The sequence below is a fragment of the Elgaria multicarinata genome, chromosome 19 (genome assembly GCF_023053635.1).
Source record: "Elgaria multicarinata webbii isolate HBS135686 ecotype San Diego chromosome 19, rElgMul1.1.pri, whole genome shotgun sequence".
NCBI classification, from domain to species: domain Eukaryota; kingdom Metazoa; phylum Chordata; class Lepidosauria; order Squamata; family Anguidae; genus Elgaria; species Elgaria multicarinata.
In genome coordinates this window covers 3,468,830-3,492,569 of record NC_086189.1, presented here as the reverse complement: position 1 = coordinate 3,492,569, position 23,740 = coordinate 3,468,830, and the positions used below count along the sequence as shown (strand labels likewise).

Sequence of the window (23,740 nt, the reverse complement as noted above, 5' to 3'; positions counted from 1 at the left end):
ACGCTGATGTCATTTTGGCACCAAGCAAAGACTTTTTAAAAAACTTCTCCCCAGCTTAAAAAGAAAAGGAAAACACACACACTTTTAAAGCCACTGTGGAGATCGTGTTTTTATTAGCTGCGTTTCATTTATCATATTTTTTTACTTACTGTTTAGTTTTAGTTTTACACATCAAGAGTAACAGGAGATCGGCTATTGCACGTATGTTATGACTGTACCAAACGTTACTTTGCGCTTGTTATTTTTCACCAAGTGAGAAAACAGTGTAGGAGTTTTAGGTGGGGTGGGGCTAGGGGCAGCCGTTCAGTCAGATTTATTAGTTAAAATCCCTTACAGCTTCGTCCAACATTCCCCAACTTGGTGCCCTCCAGATGTGTTCAGCTACAAAGGATACTGGAAGTTGCAGTCCAATTTTTCTGGAGACACAAGGTTTAAGAGGACAAAAGATCTATCTATGGCTGCAGTCCTGACAGTTCCGTGGAATACATTTATATCTAATCCGTTGGGCTGCTACGGCAAACATAGAAATCTTCTATGCAATGTATTTATCAGCAACACCCAATAAGTGACAGCTTTTTCCCTGGTGTTCAGGAGAAGAGTTTTCTTGAGAATCTCTTTCAAAATCCTCAGGAAATTGTACAGATAATAAATGTTTTAATAAACAAATAAATAAATAATACAATATAATACACAACAAACCATTTCTTCCACCACTCCCTGGCCACAAATACACAAATGACAGTTTACACTTCAGGAGTCCTCAAGCTTTTTGGGTCGGTGGGCACATTTGCCGTTTTGAGAGTGTTGTGAGCGCTTTCACAAGATGGCTGCCAAGGGGAGCTTCTTTGTTGGTAAAATGGTGGCTGTGGTGGGCGTGGCTGGTCACCAAACATTCTTTCTTCTTCTTCTTATTATTATTTATTTATATAGCACCATCAATGTACATGGTGCTGTACAGAGTAAAACAGTAAATAGCAAGACTCTGCCGCATAGGCTTACAATCTAATAAAATCATAGTAAAACAATAAGGAGGGGAAGAGAATGCAAACAGGCACAGGGTAGGGTAAGCAGGCACAGGGTAGGGTAAAACTAACAGTATAAAGTCTGCACAACATCAAGTTTTAAAAGCTTTAGGAAAAAGAAAAGTTTTTAGTTGAGCTTTAAAAGCTGCGATTGAAGTTGTAGTTCTCCCAGAAGTTTTCTCCCAGAAGGCCCACTGGGGAGATGGAAAGAGAAGTCACTTGCCCAAGGATCCAAGGCCTTGAGCTATAAAACACAAACCCTTTGTTTTGAACCCAAATAAAGATCTAAAGCAACATCAATTTTAAAACATCTTCAGAAATAAAATACAAATCTGGAGGGGCAGGGCGCCTAGCGGGTGCCAACAGAGGTGTCCATGACCTGCCAGTGTGCCATTATCTCTCCCCTCTCAATATGGGGGCTGATTGGACTCTGAAAGCTGCATTCTGGGGAGGGCTCTGGACCTGTCGGGTGACTTGGTTTCCATCCCACAGGTGATGAAAATGATGGGGCTGAACAACGCCGTCCACTGGGTGGCCTGGTTCATCACGGGCTTTGTCCAGCTGTCCATCTCGGTCACGGCCCTGACCGCCATCCTCAAGTACGGGAAAGTTCTGATGCACAGCGATGTCTTCATCATTTGGCTCTTCCTCGCCATCTACGCTGTGGCCACCATCATGTTCTGGTGAGTAGGAGCCTGAGGGGGAGGAAGCCACGTGGGCAGCCACAGAATGTGGACAAGGGCACAAGGGGAAGCAGCGTGCATCATCATCATGCACATTTGTGTAGCGTGCCAAGCATATTGCGTACACCCTTAGCATTCCTTACAACAGTCCTGTGAGGTAGGCAAGCATTACTATTATCCTTATATTGTGGGTACTTTTTAAAAAATAATTACATTTCTAGACCTTATGATGATGGTGATAAGAATGGCCATCTGTGTGGCAGAAGTGAAATTTAAACTAGGGACTTCCTGGTTCACAGCTCAAGTTTCTCTGGTCTAGTTTTCTCACTTGGTGTGGCTCTCGTATTCAGGTGGCATCACTTACAACTGCAGGTAAAGGCTAACAAGATTGAATACACACTCTCTCTCTCTCTCTCTGTCTCTATATATACATACACATACACACACACACACACACCAGCCAAACCATCCCTGAACGTAGAAATCTAGTATGTCAGGGAGAAGTTGAGGTGAGAACCCTTCTCCCTGATAGGCTAGTTTTTTACATGCAGGGATTGTGTTGTGTCATGTGGAGTTGCATTCAGACATGTGAGCTGTTCCTGCTGTCAGAAGTGTTCCAGTCCAGGCAGTTCAGTGATAACAGAGAAACTCTCAACTGCATTGCGAAAAGTTTCCATCCATCCCATCAAGCTGCAGCAGAGGGAGAGATGAGAAGTGGGGTTGTTCCATCACCCCTACTGAAAGACCAGCTTCTTGGGGTTTCTCCTTTCCCTCATTTGGCCTCCAAATGGCCACCATTTAACTTTAAGAATTGGTACCTGAGTGTGCTTTTTTCCACTTCTCCTTTTTCCTTTTCTGCCCTGTCTTTTGTTTCTATTGATCCTACATAAGGTGCTCTGGGAACCTTTTTGACCAAAGAGCAGGCTGACAGTGCTTTAAAGAAACAGCTTAGCAATTTGGCCTTGATGCCGCGAATTGGACGCATTTATCCCTGCCTGACAACCGAGAGTGGCTTCCACAGATCGATAACGAGGCAGTCCCGCCCCTCAGGCTTACAGTCTAAAAGACACGACAGTAAAGGAAAAGTCATGGGAAAGGAGGAAGAAAAAGGCAAAACACTGCACCCGTCTTTAGTTCCCAAATACCTATCGTTCTTTCTGGCAGGAAGGGCGAACCAAACTCCGTGCAGCTTGTTCCTTCTCTGGCCAATTAATGGGGCCAGGTTTGTCTCCCCTTTGCCATGATGTTCTTCTTGGGAGGCAGTGTGTGTGTGTGCGGGGAGGGTGCACAGCCTCCCAGTGGCACAGGATTCTGGCTTGGGGACGCAGCTCTGAGCTTGTACACCGCTTCGTCTTTGGCAGCCAAGTCAATGTGCAGTTGGTGAATCATCCTCGAGGCAACGCGGTTGCTTTGGAGAGATGGGGTGACCATTCTTCCCCCTCCACGGAAGAATGTGGACCAGTGGGACATGCCCGTCTCTCTCTCTCTCCCCCACCCCAGTTTCCTGGTGTCTGTGCTCTACTCGAAAGCCAAGCTGGCCTCGGCGTGCGGCGGCATCATCTACTTCCTCAGCTATGTGCCTTACATGTACGTGGCCATCCGGGAGGAAGTTGCCCACGACAAGATCACGGCCTTCGAGAAATGCATCGCTGTGAGTAGCTGCCTCTTCTTCCTTTGGATTCCTTTCCTGGGTGACTCCGAGTCAGCAACCGGGAGCCTTTCTGCCAAACCTGGTCCCCTGAGGGGGGTCTCACCTGCCTCTCTCCCCTCCCTGGCCACCTTGAGCCCAGGCGACTGGTTATTGAACTTGCTAGCAGGCAGCTAGGAGAAGGCGGAACGGGGGTCATTTATGCTCTCTCCCTGCTGCAAATTCCCTGCTTGAAATGTCCCAAGGGAGTGTTGTGCAGACCTGTTTCAGTCTGAACGTAATCGAGGCACAACCCTGTGTCCCTTGCCACCCCTCCTGTGCCTCAGGGAATTGCCAGCCTGTATCCAGGGCTGCACTTTGCCCATGCACAGATTTTCACACTGTTCTCGAGAACAGCTCCTCCTAACTGCCCCCACCCCTGCAGAAGAGCAAGTTTCTGGACTTTATGATGTAGAGATCGAAAATGTTGTGATACCTGCTGATATCTCAGAAGCCAGAGAGAGGAGCCGAGCTGTAAGTCCTCTGAGATGATCAGTGGGCTTAAAGGGCCGCCTTGTTCCCATCCCAGGAGCAGAACCCCTCATGCAAATGTGTGCAGGGTTTATACCACCCTCCCAATTTCTATTTGGAATTTCGTATTGCGTTCTTACATGGCGTAGACCCAGCCTGGTCTGTACATTGTATACTGTGGTCGTCCCACGACCGGCAGTGTATCATCATATAACAGCACCACCGCAGTGGACCTTCTGGGCCCAGGCACCCTCTGGAACGCTCTCCCACATGGGTCCAAGAGGTGGAAACTGTGGCAAGTTTTAGTCTTTCTGTGACTTATAATCATCACACCCACAAGCTGTAGTGATGGACACCAATCTAGATGGCTTTAAATTTGGATGGACAAGTTCTTGGAGGAGAAGAAGGCTATCCATGGCTACTAGTTCTGATGGCTCTATACTACATCCAGGATCAGAGGCTGTAGGCCTATGTATACCAGCTGTCGGGGGACGTGGGTGGGAGGGTGTTGTTGCACTGTGTCCAGCTTTGTTGCTCCCTGGTTGACAGCTAGTTGGCCACTGAGGGAGTAGAATGCTGGACTAGAAGGACCCCTGGTCTGATCCAGCCTCAGGGCTCTTCTGAAGTTCTTATAATCACATTGCTCTGTTTTACTGTTTTTGTAACACTTCAGATATATTTATCCTTGGTTTTACATTGGTATGTAAACCGCTTAGAGTTCTTATGATATCAAGGGGTATAGAAGTAGTTTAAATTAACAAATATGCAAACATGCCTTGGCCCGGCTGATGCCTTTGGATCTTTTCGCCTGCTGTTCTTTCCCAGTCTCTTATGTCCACCACGGCCTTTGGGCTGGGTTCGAAGTACTTTGCCCTCTACGAGGTGGCGGGCGTGGGCATTCAGTGGCACACCTTCAGCCAGTCGCCCGTGGAAGGGGACGACTTCAACCTCCTCCTTTCGATGCTGATGCTGATCATTGACACCGTGGTCTACGGGGTGCTGACGTGGTACATCGAAGCCGTGCACCCAGGTATGTGGTGGGCGGGGAGGCCTTGCAGGTGCACCCAACATCCTGCTGGTCAGCTGGTGGTCCTGAGGATGCGTATCTTCGTGGGGCGGCGGGTGAGACCTGACCTTTGGAAGTATCTGTCCATCTCCTGTTGCCACAGATGTAGGCTCTGTCCCCTGGTTGCTTACCCCTTTATTGGGTAGAAAGGGGTGTGTGTGTGTGTGTGTGTGTGTGTGTGTATGCATATTCATTGGCTTATGCACAGTCAGGGGTGGGCCACATGCCCTTGCCCCGACTCCACCCCCTTTGCCCCGACTCCACCCCTTTGCCCTGACTCCACCCCTTTTGCCCCTGCGTTCTTCACCCCTGCATTAGGCAGAGAGACAAAATCAAAGACAAAATCATCAGTTTCCCAGACTCAAAGTTTAGAGTCCAAGCCAAGAAAGTAGAAGGTCAGGCTGATGGAATTGGGGGGATCCGGTTGTGTCTCCACACCTTTTCTCAACCTGAGTCTTTAGCTGTGGCTCTGGGTTCATGCCTAATCTTGTTCCTCCCCCCAGGAATGTACGGCCTGCCCCGGCCCTGGTATTTCCCGTTGCAGAAATCCTACTGGCTGGGAAACGGCCGCACGGAGGCATGGGAGTGGACGTGGCCCTGGTCGCGAACCACCCGCCTCAGCGTGATGGAAGAAGACCAAGCTTGTGCCATGGAGAACAGGAGGCTGGGTAAGACGTGGCAGCAGCGGATGCCTAGTGGGAGGAGCGCATCTTGGGCTGGGGGAATCTGCAGGAGAAATTAGAACCCGCTGGGCCGGTTTGCTTGCTTTTATAAAGGAGAAAGTAGAGACTTGGGACTGGGGAGAAATTTGTTTGATTCACATTCAAATGTGAAATCACCTGGTTTTGAACTTCTGAACCGATCTGCGAACTGAAACTCTTTGAAATTCGCACTACTCCAAATTTTGCAATGGAGTTCTGAAATAAAATGAATACAAAAACACCTGTGTTGGGGAAAATAACATTAAAATGTATTATACAAGGGAAATTGCTTGTAAAAATGTGAATATTGTGCGAAGTTACAAAAATGCATCTATCAGGGGAAATGCACACAAGTTTTCATGCAAACTTAAAAAAAAATCTCAAAGTTTGGGAATCTAAGATTAGAAAATTTTCCAAAGTTCAAGATGAACCAAACTTAAGGTTGGAAAAACGAGATACTGAGAGAAAAGTTAACGGCAGAGACAGAGAACGTGTTGAAAAGGGGGACTTTGGGCCAATTGGAGACCGTTCTGTTTTGGATGGAGCACCTCTCCACACCTTGCATTTTATATACACCTACCTGCCCTGTTCCCGAGCTTGGTAGGTTTAGGGATGCTGTCTGGGGATACTAGGAGTTGTAGGACGGCAACTGGAGGACGGCAGGTTGGAGAAGTCTCCATTAAAGTTCCACCTGTCATATCAGGGTGGTTGATATATGTGATGCCTTTGCTGTACCATCATGGTCCGCACCCTCCAACATCTTGGTTTTGTTTTGCGTGCAGAGGAGACCCGCGGCATTGAGGAAGAGCCGATTCACCTTCCGCTGGTGGTCTGTGTGGACAAACTGACCAAGATCTACAAGACGGACAAGAAGCTGGCCTTGAACAAGCTGAGCCTCAACCTCTATGAGAACCAGGTCGTGTCCTTCCTGGGTCACAACGGAGCCGGCAAGACCACTACCATGTGAGTGATTCAGCTGTGGCGACAGGGGCCCCAAATGCCAGATTTCAGTGGCTGGTAGAGGGGCAATGTCCCCCTCAAATGCGTCTAAATGAGGGCAGGTTCTACCAAGTGGAAAGGAAATGGTCCCGTTGAATTTCATCCGTCATGGATAGGACTTCATTGGGAGTGAATCTGGAGAAACTCTAACCAGCACCTTGAGAATCTCAGTTTGTTTGTTTTTCTTAAAACAACAAACAAACCAAGATTCTAGACCTTATGCCTGTGAGAAGGAAAGCATGAAAGATATGTGCACAATAAACATAGGCCCCATTCAGAAGACACCTTAAACCATGGCCAAAACCACAGTGAAAAAGGCAAAAAGCCTTATTCACTGTGGTTAAAGCCGTGGTTTAAGGTGTCTTCTGAATGGGGCCATACTGGTTTTACCCTTAAAGGCAGCCTAAAAATATTTATAATACCTCTACTAATCAAATTCTGGAAGTTTTTCCAACTATTTTTCTGGCTCTGCAGGCCCTACACATTTTAAACCAGTTTCAAACCTGCTTTTAAATGTCATGGCCACCATCCAAGGGTACGCTGAGAACTATGGTCCTACGTAGGGTAGGACCATAGATCTGCTTTTAAGACTACATGCACTAGGTAGTGGGCACTGAGCAGAAGGATAAAATTGGGACATTAATTAACTGGTTACAAAACCACTCTAAATTTATATTGCAGGTATGAACTCAACATTTAGCAATTGTGACCCATTGATGGTCAGCTGCTCCTTTGACGTCATGCAGCCTAAGAATTTGCCCGTTACGTTTTTCAAAATGAAACGTTCTATAAGTTACTGGAAAGTATGTGATTTTTCTCAGTGGTTACGTGGATTCGGAGACTCCCTAAATATACTTGGATGGATGCTCAAACGAATGCAATTTGAAAATTATTCAAGCTTTCAGCCTAAAATTTGGTGGTAGATGACATTTTTTGAATGGTTTTGGAATAGTTCTGTTTATTTTGGGCACCCAAAATAGATACCTCAGTTTGCCACTGAGGTGGCAAATTTGGTGGGGGTGAGGGAGAGAACTGTGTGTCAACCCTGTGACTGTTTCCACCGCCATGACCTCCTTTCGATTGGTAGGTGGTAGGCAGATGCTTTTTGATGACATCATCACTCCCTCCCTTCCCACTCAGGTCCATCCTCACGGGTCTCTTTCCTCCGACCTCTGGCTCGGCCACCATTTATGGCCATGACATCCGGACCGAGATGGACGAGATCCGGAAGAACCTGGGCATGTGCCCACAGCATAACGTGCTTTTCGACAAGCTGACGGTGGAGGAGCACCTGTGGTTCTACTCGCAGCTCAAGGGCATGGCGGAAGAGGAGATCCGCAAGGAGATGGACAAGTAGGCAGTGCCGCGTCGCCCGTCGCCCTCTTTCCCATAACTCTTGGGGGTGCACATGGGTGCACATCCCAGATTCGGCAACGAAGCACATAGGAGGAGACTCAGCCTGGGATCCCCCACGTACTTTGCAGAGGAGAGAAGTACCTGATAACAGCACTTTTGCTGAGCTCATGTTGAGTGACAGAATACCTTGGCCACAATCCGTGCAAATGTCTATTTCTGCAAATTAGGAAGAATAGGGTTGGGGGCTGGAGGTTGACGGGCTTTCATCGGCTTGGCCCCCTGGACTTTGGCTCTTCTTCCTTTAGTTGGCCCAACTTGGTCTGCAGTGAGTCAGGCTTGCTAGTGGATTTTCCAGTTTGGGGGTTTGTCCATCCCCTGGAAATAGACATTTGGGCAAATTTAAATTGCAATGTGCATAATTTGCCCAAATTTCAGCTGCACTTTGTGCAATTTTCACACATTTTGGCCACAATTTTTGCAGATGTCTATTTCTGCAAATTTTTATAAAAAATAAGGAAAAGGTCCCTGGATTTCAGGAAAAAAAACATGGCTTGGTTTGCAAATCCGAGCTGAGCCAAATGGGGGGCAGATCACACAGGAGCCAAGCACAAAAACCTCCGGCAAAGGCCATCACATGCCAAGGTGGTCCAAGCTGAGGAATCTGGTCCCAAAGAGCTTGTTACAGGTCAAGATGGGAGAACTGCGGCGGCTTGAGTGCGCTGAGATTCTCCGAAGCCCACCCCGAAGTTCGGTGCGCCTCGCTCCCGTCTTCGTTTGCTACCTGTTTGCTTTTTATTGAACAGGAAAAAAGCACATTTCAAAAGGGAAAACTGTCCTTGCTTTCCCCCATTCTCAAGTACGAACATGCATATTTGGGGGGGTGGGATGTGCCCTCTTTGCATGCAAGCGCGAGCTTAGAAATGTGCAAGTGTTTGTTTTTTTAAGGATGCTTCCCTTTGGGGTTGCAAACGGGGCACATTCTGATGATTTGCAATCAGAAACAAGCCCCTCGTACATCTTCTTATAGAATCGCAGAGTTGGAAGGGGCCTACAAGGCCATCGAGTCCAACCTCCCTGCTCAATGCAGGAATCCACCCTAAAGCATCCCTGACAGATGGTTGTCCAGCTGCCTCTTGAAGGCCTCTAGTGTGGGAGAGCCCACCACCTCCCTAGGTAACTGGTTCCATTGTCGTACTGCTCTAACAGTCAGGAAGTTTTTCCTGATGTCCAGCTGGAATCTGGCTTCCTTTAACTTGAGCCCTTATGGGGATGCTGTGGGTTAGTAACAGAAAGGCAGGCAGGAGGACATTGGAAGTAGCAGGCAAGAAGTGTGGTAGGCAAGAAACAGAAAATACGGGGGAGGCTGACAAATGAAGACATACCTGAGTACTGCCCAAGCAACGGCTTGGATTGCATTTGGACGTATTTCTCTTCGGCTTCACTGCCCTTTCTTCTTCCACTTTGAAACCTCAGGAGCTTTACCTCGGGGGCGCAGATGCAAACCCCAGGTGGAGGCGGCGGCTCTGAGTTCAGGTTCTGCCTGGTCCTGACCCCGCATGATTTGGGAGAGGGCTGGAGACTGTCGGATCTTCCTGGAGGGGGCCCCCCAAGCCCTGGAGTGAGCCCTCAGCCACCTTGGAGTGTTCAAACCCCTCCCTCCCGTTACGTTTCTCCAGGATGATTGAGGACCTGGAGCTGACCCACAAGTGCCACTCGTTGGTACAGACCCTCTCGGGGGGGATGAAGAGGAAGCTGTCGGTGGCCATTGCCTTCGTGGGGGGGTCGAGGGCCGTCATCCTCGACGAGCCCACTGCTGGCGTGGACCCCTATGCGCGGAGGGCGATTTGGGACCTCATCCTCAAATATAAGCCAGGTGAGAAATGAAGGGGGTCCCTGTCCCCCCCCTCTACCAGGCCTCTCGAGACGAGAGACATTGCCGCCTTTCACCCTCTCCTGCGCCACGCGGCTTCGCTTATACTCGAGTGATCTAAAATTTCGAAAGGAGGCATCGTTTGTCTGGAGGCGCTCCTGCCCTCTCCATGTTCAGCACAGAGGCCTGGCTCTTTCGTGGGGTTGGATAGCTGAAAGATCTGCCTCAGACCTTTTCATAGCTGTGTGGGTTTTCCAGGAAACATTTAGATGCCCTAAATCATGGGGAGGCAATCGTTTGGGGCCGGTGGGCACATCTGACACTTTCAAAAAGTGTTTGGGGCATGTTGGAAGCGCCCCCACCCCACCCGCTCCCTGGATTCTCACTTTTCTTACCCCACCCCATCAGCCATTTTGGGTTGTTCCCACCTCTATCCAAGTCAATGAAGCAATATTGCTGTATCATCTCTAATGGGGTGGGGGAAAGGGTCCTCTGCCAAGAAATGCCTGGAGGAGAGAGAAGCCCACCTACCAGGGTGGGCTCCTCCCCTGCAACACACACACACACACACACTCAAAAGGTCTAATTTATTATCTAAATGATCTCAAAAGGCTTTCCCCCCTCCAATTCCCAAACACGTTGCACTGACACTGAGTGCTTGACTCAAAAGTTTGGCCCAGTCTTAAATGTCCATTCACCTTTTTAAAAACATGAAATCAAGAGCTAGTGTGGTGTAGTGGTTAGAGTGTTGGAGTGAGACTCTGGAGATCCGGGTCCAAGTCCCCACTCAGCCATGGAAGCTCACTCAGAGACTTTGGTCTATTCAGTGACTCTCAACCTGACCTCCCTCACAGGGTTGTTGCTGTGAGGATGAAATGGAGAGGAGGAGGAGGAGGAGGAGGAGCAGCATATAAGCTATCCTGGGCTCCTTGCAGCAGGAAAAATAAAAGTAGGATAGAAATGTAATAAATGAATGAAATAAATAAATGTTCCCCCCCTTTCACATTTCAGGGATGGGGCATGTGGTTTTCCGTGAGGGGGCTAATTGGACTTCCCGCACTCTGATTGGCTGGTTTGCCATTTTCCCCACCACTACCACCAACACCCAGTGCCCCATTTGGAGGGTTATTCTGGGGAGAGAGAAAAATGGTAGCCACTCTAATAAAACATGGCGGATGCTGATAGGGCAATGGCCATAATTCTCTATGCACAAAGTAGTGCCTTTCTATCCCATGTCATCTCTATGGTGAAAACATTGAAAAGTTAAGAGAGGAAGCCCAGTTCAATTTTACACCAGTAAGGACCTCAGTGGAGCAAGTATTCCTCCATCTCTATGGGTGTTTCATTGGCTGTGGTCTCTGGGGGAGGCTCTGTGGCCCTGCCGTTCACACCGCCCCCTCCCCACAGGAAGGACCATCCTGCTCTCAACGCACCACATGGATGAGGCGGACCTCCTGGGGGACCGCATCGCCATCATCTCCCATGGCAAACTGAAGTGCTGTGGGTCCCCCCTCTTTCTGAAGGGCACCTATGGCGACGGGTACAAGCTGACGGTCGTGAAGAAGCAGTCGGACTCCCGAACCAATGCGGGTAAGCATGGCTGCCCTGGCCTCGGTGGCCTCCGGCCTCCTTCCCAGCAGCCCTTGCAACAGGAAATGGGATTAGGCTCCCAGTAGGAATGAACCGCAGTTCTTTTCTTCTTTTTCCCCCCAGAGCAAGTTGACAATGCTGCTATTCACGCAACACGCCAACCTACACACACTGGTTGAGTATGAGTTGTTGTTGAACCGTGGGTTATTTGTTGAAGTGTGGGTTAGTGTGTTGTCTGAACCCAGGACATTTCCCACAGGATGGCTTGTTAACCACCCTGAACAACCCAACAACAAACCCTGGGTTCTCAAGGTGGCCTGTTCGAGACAGATAAGCCCCCCTGCATGGCTACTGAAAACATCTTGGGTTCAGACCACTCTAACCCACACTTCAACAAACAACCCACTGAGTGTGGGTAGCGTGTTGTGTGAATCCACTGTGTGGCTGTCTCACATGCAGGGCAGCTCTTCTTTGTTTGTCCTCTGCTTCTGGCACGCTGACTGTGAACATGGAGGTTCCACTAAGCCACCACGGCTAGTGGCCATTGAGAGACCCCCCCTCTTCCTTCCCAGTTTATCTTACTCTGTTTTAAAGCCACCTAAACTCATGGCCGCTATTACACAAATTATGTGTCAATATGTGTTAAGTGAAGAAGCACCTTCTTCCGTCCATCTTGAATCATCTGCCCATCAATTGGATTGAGTGACCCCAAATTCTAGCAGTATGTGTAAACTGTGTATGATTTTATCAACCTCTCTCATTCCCCTCCCAACCCTAACCTTCACTTCATTTCTCTTCCCCCTCTGAATGTAACGCTGCGAATGCCCTGGCCTTTCCTCCTAAGGAAGCCACTGCAAACCCCTTGGTTGCTCTTTCCTGCACCCTTTCCGGCGCTCTGAGGGCCCTTTTCCCCTTGGTCCTCTCTGCCCCTGTTCTTCTGGTCCTGTTGCCCGCCCAGAATCGCTTCCCCACCCTGCCCACGCGTCGATGAGGTGCAAAGCTCCCTTCAGCCAGGCCTCTCTCTCCGTCTCGCCTTCCCTGCTTTTCTTTAGACTCTGGGCAGACGCACAGCGCCCCCTGCCATTCCGCCATCAGCCCCTGCTCCGAAGTGCGGGTCACGCAGTTCATCAAGAAGTACGTGGCTTCCTGCCTCCTCATCTCAAACACCAACACGGAGCTCTCCTACATCCTCCCCAGCGAGGCGGTCAAGAAGGGCTGTTTCGAACGGTTATTCCAGGTATGAATGCGCAAAATCAGGGAGGGGGTGGAGGAGGCTACGGCAGGAAGCAGTGTGTGGGGGGGGTGGCACATAGGGCACATAGGATTTGAATTTCGGAGCTGTCCCACCCCCACCCACCCCGCTTCCCAAAGGCCTGGGTGTGGGAATATAGATGCTGTTTAAATTTTGTGAACAGCCGAACACAGACGTGATATTGCTTGCACTCGTCATGCCTCTCCTCAGGGACGCCGGAAGAATCCACCCGGTGGAGTCTGCTGACCTGCCTTCAATGCAGATTGAGTTGGGCTTTGGCTTGTTTCCTCGCAAGCTGCATTGAGCCAGGCCAGTGCAAAGGGTTTCCAGCCTTTTTATATATGCGTAAAGAGAAATGTGAGCAAATTGCACTTATGATTTGTGCAATTTACAGCCAACATTTGTGCAAATTACACAAACTGGAGCTGCAATTTGCACAAATTTCTAATCCCACACAATTTTTTTAAAACAACAACAAAATAAGTTCCTGGATGTCAGGAAAAACCCACAGCTCTGCTCGCAAATGCTAGCCGAGTTGGGGCTGCCGCGGAAATCCGGCAATAGCAAAAAGGGCCAGATTTCCTGGCGAGGGCAGGGGCCTAATTTAATATATTGAAATCCCTAAACTTATTAAGCATCCCCAATATATTAAGCATCCCTAATGCTTAATATATTGAAATCCCTAAACTAGTCCCAACGGAAGTGTGGTCAACATTGCCACAAGATGCTCTGACTTTGGGGTGCCTCCCTGGGGACACGGTTAGCAAAGTTTTAGCATACCCACAAAAGACCAAAGGCCTGTCTTGTGCAGCCTTCCCCAACATACTGCCCTCCAGCTGTTTTGGACTACAGTTCCCATCTGCCCCAGCCAGCATGGCCATGGACCAGGAATGTGGGGAGTTGTCCCCCAAAACATCTGGAGGGCACGAGGTTGGGGAAGGTGGATCCAAACCGCTGTCCTGATTCCCAGAATGGCCAAACTGATGCTGCTGAGGAGCCCAAAAGGACCCATGAAGGGAGCAGCTCCCCCTAGTGGCTGGAATTGAAGCTGGAGGCTCTGTTGGCCACCGGGACTAGTAGCCTTTGGTAGACCTATACTCCTCCGGGGATTTGCCTCTCCCCAGTGGCACTAGCGTGGCCTCTTACACATGGTCCAAAAAGAGGGCACTAATTTGCATAAGATTTGAATATGCAAGTGTGTATGTACAGGTGCCAATTTAGAAACTTTAACTGTGATCTAAATAGGAATCTATGACATCTCACCATGGTGGGGAATGCTGGCCGGGGGGCAGGACTTGGAGTAGATAGCCCTTAAAGGAGGGAACAGTCCTCAGAGCACCAGGCCCCTTGAGGGGGCAATCCGCACATGGGGCGGCCGCCAATTCCATAAGTTTAGGTCACATGATGGGGAACAGTCTTGTGCCCCTCCCAAACGGGGAGACGTCCCATCAAGAGCATCTCTCGGCGTGATCTTGTGCCTGGATGATCCGCGTGAGTGGGGGGCTTTCGGCTGATCCGGCATCCCGTCACTATCCGGCATCCCGTCACTAAGGAAGCTGGTGGCTGCTTCCAAGGCCAACTCAGCCCGGGTGTGTGTGTTCTCCTTTCTCTCATCCCTCCTCAACCTTCTTTGTAGCACCTGGAGCACAGTCTGGATGATCTGGAGCTGACCAGTTTCGGGCTGATGGACACCACCCTGGAAGAGGTTTTCCTCAAGGTCTCAGAGGAAGATCAGTCCCTCGAGAACAGCGATGTGGGTAAGGGCTGAGACGCAAGAGCCTTGCCCGCTCTCTGCAGTTCCCGGTTGGGAACCCCAGATGCCACCGCCTTCTCCTGCGGGTACCTCGGCGGACCACCGTTTCTCCCTCTCTCTCTTCCCTCCATCCTTTGCAGACGTGAAAGAGTCCAAAAAGGACGCCCTGCCGCTGCCCGACCTGCAGCTGGGCCCCAAGCCCGAGGCCAACGGAGAAGCTCTTCTGGGCTCAGAGGCGCATGAGAAGCCGGAGGCGGATCGGGGCAACCTGCTTGCCTGTGCCAAACTGGCCCAGTCTCAGTCGTCGCTGCGCTCCTCGTCTTCGGCCGGCTCAGTGCGCGGCGATGAAGGTGGGCCTTATTCGGAGTTCTATGGGGATTACTCTCCGTTGTTTGATAACCCGCAAGACCCTGATAACGTCAGTCTGCAAGGTTTGTAACACGCGAGAGACCTCGTGTGTTCCCCTGGGGGGTGGGCAGGGGCAAGGAGAGTCAGGCCTTCTGAGCTGCGGGGGCTGGGGTGGGGGGTTGGCAGTGGCAGGTGCTCTACCTGGAAAGCCTACGTTTTTGGATACCCCTTGTTTTTTAATTAGGGTCGTCGCCTGATTGCAGGAGACTTTAATTTCCACGTGTGATTAAAAATGATGGCTCAGAAGCAAAAGGTGTACTTGGGTGTTTCCACACAGACGGCGCTTAGCCCTAGAATCATAGAATCATAGAATAGCAGAGTTGGAAGGGGCCTACAAGGCCATCAAGTCCAACCCCCTGCTCAAAGCAGGAATCCACCCTAAAGCATCCACCCTGATGAACCATTGCTCTTAGCGAGAAGTAGCGTTGCAGCAGGCCTTCCACACCAGGGAGGGATATTGTGCTTCGTCCTGTCTGTAACAGTGCACTTGGCACAGGAGCGGCCCATTGGTGGACCTCCAGATCTTTGGGCCTACAACTCCCATGATCCCTTGCTGTTGGCTATGCTGCCAAGGGTTGATGGGAGTGGTTGGCCAAAACATTTGGAGGGCCACAAGTTGCCTTCGTGCATGGAAGAAGTGGTGGGGAAACACAGGTGGATTACCAGTGGAAGACAACAGCACCCTCCCATAAGGACATCAGAAGAGCCCTGAGGCTGGATCAGACCCAGGGTCCGTCTTGTCCAGCACTCTGTTCACACAGAGGCCAACCAGCCATCGTCCAGGGACCAACAAAGCAGGACAGGAGTGCAACAGCACTCTCCCACCCATGTTCCCCAGCAGCTGGTGCCCACAGGCTTACTGCCTCTGTTCCCCTTATAATTTCGTGAAGGACGCAGCCTTTGAACTTAGAGGTTGTCCCGTGTGCCGCAACAGTAGGGGTGGTGGCAGCAGAGAAGAGGCATTTGAGAGGGGCGCAGGAATGCTTCTTCTCACCCTTTGCAGATTTTTTTAAGGTATTTGTATATAATTCTTTATTTTCTATTGTGAATATCAACAAAACAGACAGAAAATAGATTGTGAAAATGAAAAACAATAACCATACATTATGTATATAAGATTATCGTCATTTTCCATTATGTTCATTAAAAAAAAGGGGGTGGGGGAGAGAGTTATGCAAAGGTCACCCCATGAAGCTGATGGATGAGAGATCCAGGACAAATAAAAAGAAGGACTTCTTCACACAGCGCATAGTTAAATGATGGAACTCACTACCACAAGATGTAGTGATGGCCACCAATTTGGATGGCTTTAAAAGGGGTTGGATAAATTCCTGGAGGCAAAGGCTATCAATGGCTGCTAGCCCTGATAGATGTGTGCCATCTCCAGTATCAGAGGCAATAAGCATGTGTGCACCAGCTGCTGGGGAACATGGGCGGGAGGGTGCTGTTGCACCATGTCCTGCCTTGTTGGTCCCTGGCCGATGGCTGGTCGGCCCCTGTGTGAACAGAGTGCTGGACTAGATGGACCCTTGGTCTGATCCAGCCTCAGGGCTCTTCTTATGTTCTTATGTTCTAACGACTGCAGACCAGATATCTGCATATCTATCCACTTGCAAGTCTATATATCTTCCGTCCAAAAGTTATTGGGTCCTCAATCCATTGCATTATGGGAGGTGTGGATTTGTCCTTCCAATGTGAGAGTATAAAAGCCTTTTGGCTTTCATTTAGGGACTAGTATTAAACCTCTGAAGAGGCATTCACTCCTCTGAGCGATAGAAAAAGGGGGGTGCGGCTCTTCTGACAATCCTCGTGGCCCGCAGGTTTTCTAGGCGTACGTCATTCATTAATGCGGAGCACCCTTTCGGGCTATCCAAAGTAGATTTCAGTCCCTGAAAACTTGTGCATTTTGAGAAAATTTTGCCTTTTTCAAGTACACGTTATGTGAATGTGAACGCAAGTTCAGGAGTCTGTGAACATTTTCGGAGGAAATTTGCATTTGGGATTGCAAACCGGGCGTTTCCGGGCGCTTTGTGAACTGAAGCGACGTCCTCCTGCCTCCCTCCCCGTGGGTCAGCGTTACGTGCCAGAGAGAGTGAGTGAGTGAGGCCTCAGTCTCTCTTGCCCCTTTGCTCTTCCCCGCTGCAGACCAAGAGGCCGATTTGGAGGAGCCCACGCTGGCCGGCCAGGGCAGCTTCAAGCTGGAGGGCTCCTGGCTGAAACTCCGCCAGTTCCACGGGCTGATCGTCAAGCGCTTCCACTGCGCCAAGCGCAACACCAAGGCGCTCTTCTCCCAGATCCTGCTGCCCGCATTTTTCGTCTGCGTGGCCATGACGGTGGCTCTCTCCGTGCCCGAGATAGGTGCGTGCCCTTCCTCCTGGGAAAGGCTCCCCCACAGCTGGTGCTCTGGGAAGCCAGATTAAACGCAAAGTCTAGTTTTCATTCATTTCATTTATAGTTCTACGTTTATATCCCTGCTTTTCCTCCAAGGAGCCCATGATCCTCTGAGGTAGGCTAGGCTGAGAGTCGGTGGCTGAGACTCTAGGTTACCCAGTGAGCTTCACGGCTGAGTAAGGACTCGAACTCAGATCTCCCCAGCCCAACACACTAACCACTGCACTTCATTGGCCCTTATACCACAAAGGCAGGGAGACAAGGAGCAGCCCAGGAGCAAAGCCTTTTTGCGGGGAAATTCCTGGCCCTAGAAACTTCTTTGGTCTCTGCAGTAACGATTCCCACAAGATCGATAAACACACTTTTATTTTGCCGGGCCTTTGATTTGTTGCTGTCCCGTTTCTCTGGTTTAATTTTTCGGCCATCCTCTCCATTGTGTCGATCCTGGGTTCACTTGTAAAAACAACCAGGAGCCTTGTGGCACCGTGAAGGCTCACAATGTTTATTCTGGCTTAAGCTTCCGTGAATCGCGTGGTATGATGGGCAGCGGTAGGGCATTGCCCGCAAGTGGTGGAGCATTGTGGCGTTGCAAGGTGAGCCCTGGGTTGCGGGTGGCATTTTGCAGCAGATACGGGGGCAGAGTTTGCATCTGGGTCCGGCCCTGTAGCGCTTGAGGATGTCCCGATATCCACGGTCGTTTCCCGGAGCTCCAAAGCCGTTGGGGCAGATGTTGTGTTTCCCCGCTTCCTCCGCAGGAGACCTGCCTCCCCTCACCCTCTCGCCATCGCAGTACCACAACTACACCCAACCGAAAGGCAACTTCATCCCGTACGCCAATGAGGAACGGCACGAGTACCGGTGAGGGCCCGACGGTTTCCTTTTCCCCGTCCGATGGGGCCGCCAGCTCCCGACCCAGAGAGGCCCTGATGGTGTTTTATGGGTTGTGTATGTAGGGAGGAGAATTTTCCTAGTTGCAACTTTTCTGTGATGGGAAAATGCTTCTCAGGCTGCTGGCTGATATCTTCCTGCCCAACACCTCTTCTCCTCCACCTTGAGGGAACTCGGCAATGGCAGATGGGGACCCACCCTTCTCTGCCTTGCGGGGGGGGGGGAAGGGTGTCCCCACAGGCAGAAAGGCCTAGCAGCCATATTGGTATCCCATGATGCCTTTCGCCTGAGAGATGGCTCACTCCTCTCAGCTTTGGCATCTGCGCATGAAGGGAACCTTGTGGGTAGGTTGGTCCTTGGCTGCTTTGGTTAACTCTGGCAGCTCTCCCTTAAGAACAGCCTGTGCCACTCACCAAGGGATCCATCCAAGGGATCTTTGAGCATGTAGAGCGATTGTCCTGAGCTGCAAAGATGGCAGCCAGCTGAGTTTATTTATTATTTTTAAAGGGGTGGTTTCATCCATTCATGATGTGTGTGTGTGTGTGTCCGTCAGTGGCTGACCCTTGACTCCGCCATGCAGCCTTCACCAGGCTGGCACTCCCCACCCCCACCCCCGGTGTGCCGGACTTCAGACCCCGTCTCTTGCAGCCGGCGTGGCCGTTGGCTGTATCCCTTATTAGGCATTTAAAGTGTTTCTGTCCTGCTCCTGGGCCAAAAACGGCTCCTGGAGTGGCTTAGAATCAGTCCGTAAAAAGAGAAGCATCCGTGGCTGCAGGCCCACAGTCTAAAAAGACACAAAAAGGGGATGTGGAGGGGAAAGGGAAGAAGTACACACCTGGGGGGCACCAGGTTGAATAAGAACCTCCGGTTTCTGAGGTGGTGGGACCGTAAAGATGAACCAAGTTTTATTATTAAGCCCTGAGCTTTCGTGGGCGAAATCTACTTCGTCAGGTGCAGGAATGATGGAAGTGGAAGCTGGGAAACCGTCATCACCTGGGGAGGCGGGGGAGTCCAAATTTGTTGGGGCGGTGAATCCGTTCTGGTGACTCCGATGTCCGTGGGGCAGTGAATCCGGTCTGGGTTTCAGCCAGAACCAGCCAGGACTCTTAACGGAACGATCCAAGCTGCAGGCCCTATTTTAGGGTTAGGGTTCAGCACCTTGGAGAGCTCCTTTAGAGTTCTGGCTGGTTCTGACTGATACCCAGAGCGGAATCACTGCCCCAACGAAATCGGACCCACGCGCCTCCCCTGGGCGATGACGGTTTCCCAGCTTCCGAACTCCACCGGCCTCCGTCAGTGTCCAGCTTGGCGAATCTTTTGTTCTTGCCTGCTCTGAAAAATCCTTCTGTTCCTTTGAGTTGAGGGCTGGGGGAGAAAAGCATTCGAACGATATCCCTTCTAACGGACGTTCTTCCCTTTGTGGGGTTGGGGAACTCCCAAACCCACCACAACTTGCAGGCTGAAGTGGTCGCCGGATGCCAGCCCCCAACAGGTGGTCGGGACCTTCTACCTGCCCTCAGGGGTGGGCGCCACCTGCGTGCTGAAAACGGCGTTCAACAGCACCTTGGACCAGCTGGTGCAGTCCCTGAACCTCAACAGCAACGAGTCCAAGATGTTGGCAGCCAAGTACTTCGACGCCATGTGCGTGGACTCCTTCACCCAGGGCCTGCCCCTCTCCAACTTCGTGCCGCCCCCTCCGTCCCCCGCCCCCTCCGACTACCCCTTCTCCCTGGACGAGGACTTGCTCCGGGCCTGGAATTCCACCACCTACCCGCCCACCGTCAAAGGTAAGCCCTGGGAAACCCCTCGTTGGGGCAAAGGGGGCCAGAGGCTTCCCGGAGGTTGAGAATTCCAGCTGGTTTCGGAATAAGCGCCATCGCTGCGGCCAAAACCGCCGTTCTGTTCTATTGGCGAGAATAGATCAGTGCTGCTTATTTCTTTGTTGCTGTTGTGTTTTTAAAATGCATCTTTATTTGTTTTTATGCTATGTTTTAATTAAGATTTTGTTTTTAAACCTGATTGAATCGTTAACGGCCTTGAGTGCTGTTTCTTGGCGGAAAGGTGGGATAGATAAATAAGTAAGGGCGCAATCTACGCTTGTTTAGGCAGAAGAAAGTCCTACAATTCCCATCATTCCCCAGCCAGCCATGGAATGCTGGGAGTTGTAGGACTTTCTTCTGTCTAAACGTGCGTACGATTGCGCCCTAAATAAATTACTCAGGAACACCCCCATTCCTCCTTTTTCACAGGCAGCACCATCAAAGTTGGAGTCTTGATGATAAAACCTCATCAGAGTTCATGACACAAGAGATTTAAGTGGGGCCACATGATTTTAATGGGCTTAATCGGTAGATTAATCAACTAAAATGTTAGTTGATTAATCGGTGGAGGTCAATTTTAATTGGAGAGGTTGAGAGTAAAAGGGGTTCTTTTTTCTGAGAGAGAGTGAGAGAGTGACTATTTCAAGATGGTGTTTTTTTTCCTTTCTTTGAACATTGGTTGGTAGCTCCTGCTTCTTAAATGAGCTAACTTTGGTATCTGAACTATCTGATTTCCTTTTAGCTGGGAATATCTGGGGGGTTTATGTATGTGTGTTTGTTAATTTATTAAAATTTCTGTCCTGCTTTCCTGCCCCAAATGGTGCTCATTTCTGCGTGACTTGAATTGGGAGATTTCAGGGCTGGGTAGCGGCAGCGGTGAAGTGAACAGTGCAGCTGAGTCCTGGCTTTTAAAGGGGGGTGGGGGTGGGGGGCTTACCTACGAGGTACATGGCGGCAGAGGGTTTTCCTTTCTTTTAAATAAATCCGAAAGCTCACCGCTGCTTGATGTATCATGCAGATGCGCATTTTTACGCTTCCTGTAAAAGGGGCGGAAAACCCGCACTCCACCCCCACTTTCGTGGGGCCCAACTGCTGCCACAAAGGTGACAGGACAGAGAAATACTTAGCTCCGTGTTCCACAGACTGCCACCCTAGCTGGCTCCACTCTGAACATCTACCACGTCTCCAAAAGTCTTTAGTTCACATTGGATTCATAGAAACTTTGCACATATTTCACTCTCCTGCGCCGTTTTAATGGCTTCCACCCTGGAAGGCCCTGGGATGAGCAGTGCAGAAACAGCCCCGCTGGATTCAGGGTGCCGCTGCGCAGGGCGCCACCCTCGGTTCTGGGCCCAGCTCGTCTTGCTCGTCTCCCCACAGAAGCCGTCACCTCCGCCCCGTCCCTGCCCAGCGTCATCCACGAACCCATCAAGTGCACCTGCTCCATGCAAGGCACGGGTTTCTCCTGCCCCAGCGGGGTCGGCGGCCACCCGCGCCAGATGAAGGTGGTGACGGGTGACATCCTGGTGGACATCACGGGGCGCAACGTCTCTGAGTACTTGCTCTATACGTCGGACCGCTTTCGGCTGCACAGGTGTGTGTGTCTCATGGGGTGGGGGCAACGGGAGGGAAGGCAGCCTTCTAAAAGGAGGAGAGATGAGGCAGCTCCCTCTGTTCCCCAGTTGTGCAAATTTCAAATCTTACTCCTTGTGTCTGACAGCAGTGTGCTTCTCCCTCCCTCCCTCTCTCTCTCTCTCTCTCCCCCTCAGGTACGGAGCGGTCACCTTTGGCAATATCCAAAAATCCATCCCAGCATCCTTTGGGGCCAAAGCTCCTCCCATGGTGCGGAAAATCGCTGTCCGGAGAACCGCCCAGGTAGGACGCCCCGGTTGTGTTTCGGTCTGTTTCGTGGGGTGGTAGGGCCGGACCGGGAGAGCTTGGTTGGCTCCAAGGGGGCGGGGGCGGGCCCCTCTTTCCGCACAAGCATCGAATCCATTCCAGACCAGCTGCTGGCAGCTGCGTTCCAGTGGTGGGTGATGTCGACCGCCAAAGAGTTGGGCTCAAACTGCTAAAAACGCCAGCCTAATGGCGCTTCAAGCTCTTCTCGCCAGGGATTCAGCCTCAGCATTGCAGCCATTGGGAATGGGGGATAAACAGCATAAAACTGGAGAACTCCATAGGGCCAGAATGGGACTGGATTTGGCCCCCGGGCCTGAGGCTCTCCTCCCACCCCTAGTATAGCAAACATGGCACTGGCTTTCAAATCAGGAGGACATGGGTTCGAGTCCCAGCTCAGCCATGAGTTTCATTGGGTGACCATGGGCCAATAATGATCTTCTAGCCTAGCCTAGCCTACCTCACAGGGTTGTTGTGTGGATTAAATGGTGATGAAGGAGCTTAGCGAAGGAGCTGATGTGCTCTGAACTGTCCCACCTCTCTTTCTCTTCCCAGGTTTACTACAACAACAAGGGCTACCACAGCATGCCCACTTTCCTCAACACCCTCAACAACGCCATCCTCCGCGCCAACCTGCCCAGGAGCAGGGGGAATCCCGCGGCCTATGGTGAGCCGGGCAGCTCCTGGTGCTAGAATCGAGGAGGTGGGCAGGGAGGGAGGGAGGGGGCCAGACATCCCACCTTGCAGTAGCAGGAAAGGCAGAAAACACTCAGGATTGGTGTGGCAATTAGATTTCTTTCTTTCTTTCTTTCTTTTGAGCTTGGTAGTTTCCAGCAGTGTGTGTCTCTCACTTGAGGTGGCGAAAATCTATTCAGCGTCGGGTCCAGGATCTGCCAGATCTGCTTGTGAAGGTCCCTCCACCCAATTTGGGGGGCTCCCCCCTCCCACAGACCTTATACCCACAGCTGATTCAGCAAGGAGCGGCCAGGAGGTCCCCTTCCTCCAAGGCTTGAATGTGGCTCTAGCCTTTGATGCTGGCTGGGGTGCTGTAACTTGGGTGTCTCTGCGTTTGCTCCTCAAATTGATTTGGATGATCGGTGGAGTTGTAGGTCAGTGGAAGAGACCCTGCATTGCACACGAAAGGCCCCAGATTCCATACCTGGATCTCCGGTTAGGGCAGAAGAAACTCCTGCCTAAAACCTTGGAGAGCCGCTGCTGCCAGACAGTGTCAACAATACTGGGCTAGAACTGACGCAGTAGAAGGCAGCTCCTGATATTACTGTTTAATTCAGCCCTGTATTTAGATTCATAAGGACTAGAACCTTTGTTTATTTTTAAGAAAAGGACCATAGCTCCATAGTGGGAGCTCTGGCTTTGCACGCAGAAGGCCCTGGGTTTGATCCTGGGCATCTCCAAGTAGGTGGGAAAATGTCCTGCCTGAAACTCCAAAGATCCACTCCAAAGGGTCACCGGTGCTGGGCTCAGTCTGACTCTGGCTGAGGTGCAGCTTCCGATGGTCCTGTCCTCGTAACAAAATATGCACTTGCGTTAACTAGAGAGTAATTTTGCATCCGGGGCCTTGCTCAGATGGTTGTAATTTTGGTGAACTGGCTGGGAAGTCCATGGCTTCTTGGCTGCCCTTGCCTACCTGGGGCAGGTGATACAAAGCCCTGTGCTTCTCCCTCCAGGTATCACCCTGACCAACCACCCCATGAACAAAACCAGCGCCAGCCTCTCCCTGGATTACCTGTAGGTACCCCTGTGTTCGTTTTACTTTATGGTTTGTTTTCTTCTTCTTCTTTCATTTGACAAACGTTCTCAAAGCAGAGGGGACAACATGATAAAAGAAACCAAATACAAGAAATTATTATTATTATTAGTAGTAGT

General features: G+C 50.7%; 1 protein-coding gene across 1 annotated transcript in view; it reads left to right on the top strand.

Moving 5' to 3' along the window:
- Positions 1-23,740, top strand: part of ABCA2 (ATP binding cassette subfamily A member 2) — an 84,334-nt gene that overhangs the window by 46,325 nt on the left and 14,269 nt on the right. Inside the window, exons 17-34 of the mRNA XM_063144914.1 lie at positions 1,515-1,705; positions 3,206-3,356; positions 4,689-4,893; positions 5,433-5,597; positions 6,413-6,593; positions 7,770-7,982; positions 9,662-9,858; positions 11,263-11,445; positions 12,498-12,682; positions 14,334-14,454; positions 14,591-14,881; positions 17,004-17,216; positions 18,005-18,107; positions 19,596-19,924; positions 21,338-21,551; positions 21,727-21,832; positions 22,409-22,520; positions 23,542-23,602. Of these exons, the coding sequence (XP_063000984.1) occupies positions 1,515-1,705; positions 3,206-3,356; positions 4,689-4,893; positions 5,433-5,597; positions 6,413-6,593; positions 7,770-7,982; positions 9,662-9,858; positions 11,263-11,445; positions 12,498-12,682; positions 14,334-14,454; positions 14,591-14,881; positions 17,004-17,216; positions 18,005-18,107; positions 19,596-19,924; positions 21,338-21,551; positions 21,727-21,832; positions 22,409-22,520; positions 23,542-23,602 (3,221 nt within the window). The remainder of the gene's footprint in view (positions 1-1,514; positions 1,706-3,205; positions 3,357-4,688; positions 4,894-5,432; positions 5,598-6,412; positions 6,594-7,769; positions 7,983-9,661; positions 9,859-11,262; positions 11,446-12,497; positions 12,683-14,333; positions 14,455-14,590; positions 14,882-17,003; positions 17,217-18,004; positions 18,108-19,595; positions 19,925-21,337; positions 21,552-21,726; positions 21,833-22,408; positions 22,521-23,541; positions 23,603-23,740) is intronic.